Source organism: Alosa alosa, chromosome 5 (assembly GCF_017589495.1).
Source record: "Alosa alosa isolate M-15738 ecotype Scorff River chromosome 5, AALO_Geno_1.1, whole genome shotgun sequence".
Classification (NCBI taxonomy): domain Eukaryota; kingdom Metazoa; phylum Chordata; class Actinopteri; order Clupeiformes; family Clupeidae; genus Alosa; species Alosa alosa.
This window is the reverse complement of record NC_063193.1, coordinates 13468946-13477386: the sequence shown is the minus strand read 5'-3', so window position 1 is coordinate 13477386 and position 8441 is coordinate 13468946. Positions and strand designations below refer to the sequence as shown.

The 8441-nt window shown below is 42.9% G+C and overlaps 1 protein-coding gene across 2 annotated transcripts; it reads left to right on the top strand.

Moving 5' to 3' along the window:
* Positions 1-71: 71 nt before the first annotated feature.
* LOC125294186 (uncharacterized protein C9orf43 homolog) lies at positions 72-4764 on the top strand. 2 transcript variants are annotated; one of them, XM_048242622.1, is made up of 11 exons: positions 72-255; positions 602-767; positions 907-1087; positions 1220-1283; positions 1693-1811; positions 1948-2056; positions 2217-2549; positions 2674-2878; positions 3078-3193; positions 3271-3373; positions 4422-4764. In XM_048242622.1, the coding sequence occupies exons 2-11, from the start codon at positions 614-616 to the stop codon at positions 4655-4657; spliced, it is 1620 nt and encodes a 539-aa protein (XP_048098579.1). In that variant the 5' UTR covers positions 72-255; positions 602-613; the 3' UTR covers positions 4658-4764. The 2 variants fall into 2 exon arrangements, with proteins under 2 accessions (XP_048098579.1, XP_048098580.1); XM_048242623.1 differs by having other exon boundaries at positions 73-255; positions 1975-2056.
* The last annotated feature ends 3677 nt before the right edge of the window (positions 4765-8441 follow it).

Below are 8441 nucleotides of genomic sequence, written 5' to 3'. Positions count from 1 at the left end.
GTTCCACGCCTAAATGAAGTTTCTCCACATGGTGGCGACAAAAATCCACATAGAACTTCGACTGCGTTGCTAAGCAGCACTCCGTTTATTCCAGTGTTGTAGCAGAAAAGTCCAAAAAGATCGGGGGAGTTTGTCCAGAGAACTAGCTTACATGTTTGGAAAATGGACCTTTCCTTCCCTATATGAATTAACGTTAGGCCGAGATTAATTATCGTCTTATTTCCGAGAGAGAGAGAGTCGATGTAACACTCTGAGGTAACGTTGTTGCGTGCACTGCTTACTGACAGTGTGTCACTTTACATCTAACATCCATTGCCAAAGCATAACGTTAGCGACATGAGTCAGGTTATTGAAATTTGTCTTTAGAAATGCGCTAACGTTAAATGTTAGAAAGAAACCACATGTAGCTTAAGTTAACTGGCTAAACTATGGTCATGTGTATGTCAACTTCATTGAAACATTTAAGATGTCGCTTCATTCCCCAATTATCATCTTAACATTATTTTACTGTTGAATCACTACACAGCCTATGACAAGCCTAGCTGAAAAGGTATAGATGCTAATCAGCTGAAAATAGCTCATTCATTGTCTTTTCTCTCAGGTGTGTCCAAATATGGGCAGCGTCGCAGAGAGGAACTCTCATGGACCTCACTGTTATTGGGCTGTATGTCAGCATCCTTGCTGCTGGGAGGCTGAGCGCAGGCTTTCTAAAGGCATCTCACCGCAAAAAGGGAAGTTGTCTTCTCAGGAATGTGCCCGTACAAACGGTATTCTATGCTTAAATTACAACGAAAGATCAACTGTGTGTTGTGCCCAATAGCTGCAATATCAGTATAGCCTACTAGCCTATGGTCAAATAGCATACTGGCCTATAGACCACTCTTTTTCTTCATGTCTCTCTCATAGATGAGTTCCCAACATTGACAGTTGTGGATGTTTCACAATGGACCTGGGGCAAAGACAAATCTAGGTCTAACCCCATGTATGTGAGTAACAGCACAGATAGCTTGATGTGTGAGGCCTCTCATCAGAACCAGTTTTTCCCATCTTTGAGCCCTCTCATGGAACAGAACAGGAGGTCAGAGAAGTGAGTGTCACAAGATTTTCATAATAGATTCCATATATCTGACACTTGACAAGAAGCAGTGCAGATTTAGTGTAGAAGTAGCCTACAAACTCATTGTTTGGGTCTGAGAGTTTTGACCTCTGCTTTGCACAGACGACTTCAACTTCCACCGGTGACCTGTGTGGATTCTTCTAATCAGAGCAAGCAGCAGGTTAAGGTGTGTAATTGTTTATGCAATGCTTTACGCGGTTAAAGCTGTACAAAAGTTTACAATTCTAGATAGCTAAGAACAGACATGACAAAACCAGAATCAGAATCAGCTTTATTTGCCAGGTTTGCATAAACGAACAAGGAATTTGACTCCTGTTAATCTTTGCTCTCAAAGTATAACACACTTAACATAATAGGAATAAAAATAAAAAACATAAAAAGAGTAAAATAATAAAAACAGAACAGTAAGAATAGAATGAAGGGCAGTAAAAAAAACCATGACAATTATATACAAGGCCTTTTTCCATTATTCTAATATCTAGGCCTGACTACCAGGCATTTTTTAGTAAAAGAGATGCTCCTTGGCCTATTTTATCTAACCAATTTGTCTATTTCTCATTGTAATATTTTTGTAGCTTAACACAGCTTGGATTGAGCCACTGGCCAGTTGTCCTAGTCCAACTCGAGGTTCAAACATGCTTGTTGTGTGGGTTCCTAATTCAGACCAAGCCCCTGTTGCTCTCTCCCAGAACAGGTAAATACAGGTAGCTCATTAGATGAGATCCAGGAATAGAGGAAATCCAACTAATCATATTATAATATAATAATGTATAGCAGTTTATTACAATGGGACTGCAGTGCATATAAACTGTGTAACACAGAGAAGTCAGTTGTATCCATGCTTTGTCTCCCATTAGTGAAGAAAGGGCTAAATCCCCTCATGTGGCTGTGAAAGAGATTTTCTGTTTGCCATCCTCAGAAACTTTGATCAAATCTAATGTAAGTAGACATGTTATTACAAAATTACTTATATCCAGTAGGTTTGAAAGCCACCTCAATTAGAGGTGTGGCCTTCATGGTCACTTTTTTTAACAATAAAAAAATAGATAATAGATCATCATAAAAGGACATGCACTTGTAATGTATCATGTCAATATAGATCAGGAAGAAAACAGGTGTGAAAAAAAGGGTGCGGTTCCAGCTGTCTTTCTCTCCATCCATCTCACCACTGATGGCCTCGGATTTATCAGAGCAATGCAGTGTCCTTGGGCACACAGCTGGCTCCTGGAAGGCCACAGAGGACACAGGAACCTTCCCTCTCTCTGACGCGCGGGCCCCAAACACAACCAAGTGGAGGCCCGAGTCAGCACCTTCTGCAAACAAAGACCCGTTTTTGCTCAGGAACAAGCCTGTGGTCTTCCACGACATCAGAGAGAAGAAGCAGAGGAAGGTGCCCGGTGATGTCCAGATAATGTACAAACTGGACTACAAGGTATGGGGGGCATTTATTCAGGTTCCGGGGGTCCTCCTTAATCAGTTTTTGGTTTCTTCATTTTGTATTGTTTTTCAATGATTTTGTTGTTCATTATTATTTTATGATTTTTAATTTGATGTAGAATAGCGAGGAGGGCATTGACTGGAAAAGTCTCAGAGCACAGGCTTATTTGTGGAAAAAATATAACCTCTCAAACAACCGGATGAAGGACAAAGCAGTTCCTCCAGAGGGCGCTACTGCACCCCTGTCACCACAGCATACACATCCCCGTCTCAATGTCATTCCTCAGGCTACAGTGCCCCACCTAAGGAATCCAGTCTTAAAAGGTTGGTTTAGTCTCTAGGTAAATGCCTACAGCCAGGATGTCATGAAATTAGATGTTTTAAAATATATTCTGCATTACAAAGTAATAAATTAGCTGTGTGTGTATGTGTGTGTGTGTGTGTGTCTGTGTCTGTGTGTGTGTGCATGTGTGCATGTGTGTATGTGTGTGTATGGGACCTGCAATATGTCAATGCATGAAAGGTGCTACAGGAAAGACCTCCCCTCAGCAAAGCAGCCTGTTAGTCTCCCAGAGCAAGAGTATTCTTAAGGAGCCATCCAAGCACAGTTCGAGTCCAGGTGTTCAAATCCCACTCCATGTAAGTGTGCTGTCCAACACATGATGTATATGATTCCTTTTGGGGTACTGCATTCTTAACATATGTGTCACTAATAGCTCTTTGATGGAGATGCAGGTAAAGTACCTATAATGCAAGGCAGTGATGTTCACTTCACACCTGGTCCACTCCAGCCAGAGGAACACCCTGAAGATGAGACAGGTGAGCTTACCATCAGTCAGCTGTTCTTAAAAGAAGTAATGCTTAAAGGTGCAGTGAGGGATTTTACGCGATTCAAAGCCCATAAAACTTATTGTCACATTCAGCAATCACCTCCTCACGATCGCTAGCTGCTATTCCGTGAGTACACTTTAAAAAAAAAAAAAAGAAAGGCAGCCCAGGCTCTGAAAACTGGGGTGGGGGCAGCCTATCCTTCAAACAAAAACAAAACCCTGAGTAATTTCTCTGGGAATACTGAAGGCAGAAGGTAGAAACCAAAAACTGATTAAGGAGGACCCCCGGCACCTGAATAAATGCCCCCCATACCTCGTAGTCCAGTTTGTACATCATAAGGTAGGGGTGAGCTGCCTCTCCGGCATGTTTTGTTTGATGTTTGGTTAAAATATAATGTACTGTTTTTTTGCATGAAAGCATCTGCTAATACATTTAAACATAAACACAAATAAATGCTACTTCCTGCGCAATCCCTGACTGTGCCTTAATTTGAGCCTTTTACAAGGCTTTTCATTTACAGTGCATTCCCTATGTGCTGATATGTGAGATGAATATTGGGTTTACCGATTTGTTTGCAAGGATATTGAGAACTGTGTTGCTATGTAGTAGAACTGTGTTGCTATGATTTATATTACAGCACCCTACAAATTCAATCATCCAATAAATTGCATGTGTTAGTTCTAACAGCCTAATAACCAAAGAGTCAGACTAGTAAATGTTTATTAAGACGGATGTGAATACATTGGTGCATCACTTTGCCATTGACTTACTGTGTATTGCCATTGCAACCAAACTGGCATAGTGTTGTATGGCTCATGTTTTAGATGAGTTTTGAGGACTTTTGAAATTCTAAATCTTGTAGATCTTCTAGTTTTTTCACTTACACAGTCTACAATCCTGATTATAACTATCCAATTTCCTTCCAAAGAGTACAAAGATTGTACAGATTGGTTTTCATGTAAATTCCATGTCATTACATGTCGTGAATGTGGTTTTCATAGATATTATATGTAATTTCTCTCTGCTGTCATCTTAGAGCCAACTCTGAACACCTCTGTAGCCACGATGAGTGCGGAAGCAGAGGTGCCTCAGCATAGCCAGGTAATGCCACCGGCTTTCCACAGTCCCGCCAGTAAGAAGAGGCTACAGTGGGCAGACTTTGAGAGTTTGGAACCTGAGCCTGAGGTCTCTTGCCCTGAGCTTACCGCGCCACCACCCAGCCCGAAGCAGAAAGTCCCCAACGAGCAACGAGCAGTAAAAATGATCAAGTGAGGACCTGCCAGTCATATGGTGGTGGTCATTCCGCGCAGATATTTTAAGTTTTTAGACAAACAGCAATACAAATGTTAACACAGGTCCATAAAAGCACATCTCAAATGCTTCTAAGTCATTCCAGTCTGGACTTTATCCAAAATGTATGTTTGTATGTATGTTGTCACATTACTTGCACAACTGTAAATTAGGTAGTAGGCAGTGCAATATGATGTTGGTAAGGACATTGCAACATCAAATACATACATTCATAGATTCTAAACTATTAGAAACAGAACTTAATTTTTAACATGAGGTGAGGGCTAGCTCCATGCAAGAACATTGCAAAGAAGAGCTCTAATTAATCAGAACCCTCACACTCAAAAGCATTTCTGACTCTCAGTGGGTCCTGAGTGGGGATTGCCAATAAGTACCAGACAATATCAGAATACTTTCCCTATTTGCAATCAGACAGTCATATCAATAATGAGATTCTCAGAGTTAGCTCAACTTTATAGTTAAATAGAAATATTAAATGAAAACTTCTAAATGTATTAGAACAATATATCTATTAATATTATTAGTAGTAGTGAAGGGGTTTTTGTTTATTAAATGTAAGACCCATTAAATAGCAGCTTACAATGTTAAATATGTATGTTACCTGCATGTACGAGGGACCATATTACACAATGCCGTACTGAGTAATTGTGTAATATGCAAGTTAGATGTGCTTACTGAGCACACCATGTATGTTGAAGACAGATCAATAACCAACTTTAGTTAACCCCTAATCCAATGTTTAAGGCAAGGATGTAGAAATCTCCCATATTACATGGATCTGGCTGTGTTTCTCATCCTAATCTGAAATGACACAGTGGTCGCCCAGCCTTCACCCTCGCCCAGCACTGATGGCATTGTGAGAGACTGCCCTCTGGCTTGCAGGATTCCCTCCCGTTGCCGGCTATTTCCTTTCTGGCCCGGAGTTTTTTGCTCCGCCAGCTGTGTTAGCTGAGGAAAGTCAGTTCTCACACCCAGGTCCTGTCTGAATGCCAGAGGACATCCAAGCGACCCACACAGTGTGCAACACGAATGGAAAAAAGAAAAAGAAAAAAACATCCCACCCTTTTTCCTAAACAGAGAGTAAACTGTCATCGTCGTAGGAAAAGCGCAGGGAGCTTCCGCAACGAGTACAGATTTCCATAGTGGCCTCCCAAAGGATGTGCTCTGCCATAGCAACAGATGGCCTCACATTAACGCGGGCCCTATAAACCCCAAACAGCTGAGACCTGTTTGTTTGACCAGCGTTAGAGGCCCTCGTCATCTGTTGGGAGTTGTACGTCAAGATGCACGTTAAAAAGCGTCAGTGACATTTACAGACAGTTAACCGGGTTGCACAATGTTGAGTGACAGCTTTGACATGTTGTCTACTCTACCCCTCAACTGAAGACCATGGCACTCACAGTCGGATCGCGATGCTTCAAACGCTGCTGTGTGATGAAGTGCACCCTTTTAACTGGTTTGACCTAATTACAGGTATGATTTCCCAAGTGTAAGACCTCACTCAAGTATAAAGCGGCCTTTTGATCAGGAATGACTCAGGGAAAAAGTGAGCATCGGTGCAGACCGACTTGCTTAATTTGAGGCGGCATGAGGTTTGGGTGGGAGGTTAGGGGCTTTGAGTCCCCCCCAAAAGCAAACAAATGAAACTGACTGCAAGATCGGGCAATGCAAGTGTAATTAGATAGATTAAACAAACACTTTGTGCCAGGAATCTCAAAAAGTGCTGCGACAAGAATCTCCCTGGCCAGGAGTTCCCGTTTCACATGGGTCCTGCAATTCTTTTTTTCTTCTTCTTTTTTAGGATGCTGTAATTTCATTCTCCATCACTTTTAGCACAGTACCACAAATCTCTGAATCACCACATTTCTGATAGAGGCCATGCCCAAGCCAGTGTAGCCTTCACAGGCAGGCTTTTCAGCGTTTGCCCCCATACAGTCACGCCAGTGTGTGTTGGACTGTATTTTGTTTGTGTCACTTTCCCCCATGGGATAATTCTGGAACTTTCTGAGATAACATTTTCCCTGTGAAATCACAGGCAGGGCTCTGTAGTGGAGCCACACAGACACCCGCCTCCTTGCTCCTCCGCTAACAGAACGGCCTGTGTGAGTGAAACCTTCTGTAGAGGCAGCCCCAACACTTTTTTTTTTCTGAGAGAAATGTTATTTCTCTTATTTGTGTATGTTGCTGGGCTGCTGTGTGCTGGATGAGGAGCAACCTCAAATTCACCTGTGGATAGGGTGCCAATGGTCTGTTTACAGGACCATTTTTCTTCACTCTCGTTCATGTTTTTTCTTTAAGTCATACGCTTCACAGTGTGGCTTTTGATAAGCAAGCTAATCAAGGTTCTCAGTATTTTTTCCTTCTTGTCGACTCGCTGTAAAATTGCTTATTTCTCGTTGTAGACGACTGGCACTGTTGCTGTGGACATTGTACCACAAAAGTATAGCTGCGAAATATTAGGTGATTAAGGTTTTCATTTTACTTGGTTTTGTGTGTACAATCAAGCTGTTCTCATGGCTGCCTCTCTTGGCATCATTCTTTGGGCTCAGCATTGTTTTAGATAACCCAGCAGAGAGACAGATGTTCCATGGTCATGAACATGTGTATGCGTCACACACACACACACACACACACACACACTATCATGGCTGAGGTATTCACCGACATGCCTGTCCCTCTGCACCAGTTTTAATATGAGCCCCGGGAATGTGGAGCGTGACATATTAGAGGGTGTGCGATGTACACTGTAACTCCCCCGGCCGGCACACCTGCCCACAGCTCGCGCACAATAGGCAGGTTATTGGCCTCGCGGTGGAGGGGGTCTCTCTTGTTGCTTTCATCACTTCTATTAAGGCGAGTGCTGGAATGTAGCCGCCACGCTTTCTCACTGCTGCACTCCGTTACCAGAGAGCCGGAGCTGTTTAAATGAGCCCTGTTGTGGCTACGCATGAGTCACAGATACACCTGCAGTACTGCATCAGTACGTGGCTGATCGCGGATCGCTAAGGACTGGTGAAAGATTTTTTGAAAGGCCTGAGGCCTATGCTGGACTGTTGGTGTCCAACGTAAAACAAAAAAGGGAAAAGTATATACACACCCACATTCATTTATTAGCATGAAGACCTACTCAACATGCTGACGCATCAAATGACTTAAGCATATTTAATGAAGGAATGAATAAGATCCAGCTGTGCTTCACTTGAATTCCACCAAAACCAGAGGTCTCTGAAAGCTGCTTTCACTGAGGTGTCTGTCAGCCTGCCACATGCACACGTGGGCTGACCCCCACCCCCCTCCCCCTTACACACACACACACACACACACACATACACATACATACACCACCACCACCACCACCACCTCAAACAACTGGCTGTGTACTTACATAGTACATGAGACCCACACGTTTCGCAGGGTTTCTGTTGATGTTGACGTTCTGAGGAGGTGCTCTGAGACATCCGTATGAGGAATGCGTCTGCTCTCTGACCTGCGTGAGAGAGATGCAGCTGATTCCACACTCACCTCACATACACACACACACTGGCTGCCCCATCACGCCAGTGCGACTTGGGTTGAGCTACCACGGACATCTCCACCAAAATAATTGGAGATTGACTCATGTCCAGTCACAATGGAGGGATCATTAATGTGTGTGGGTGACCATGCATAACGGTGATAAATATGACTAAAATTGAATACATATTCAAAAAAAAATGTAATGCGGAATGGACAGTGTGCGGGATCT

Bases quoted from the DNA above. Each gene is read 5' to 3' on its own strand.
- LOC125294186 (XM_048242622.1), top strand. From the start codon at position 614: ATGGGCAGCGTCGCAGAGAGGAACTCTCATGGACCTCACTGTTATTGG. The intron at 768-906 runs GTATTCTATGCT...TCTCTCTCATAG, and splicing joins GGAATGTGCCCGTACAAACG to ATGAGTTCCCAACATTGACA. The intron at 2,057-2,216 runs GTAAGTAGACAT...ATGTCAATATAG, and splicing joins AAACTTTGATCAAATCTAAT to ATCAGGAAGAAAACAGGTGT.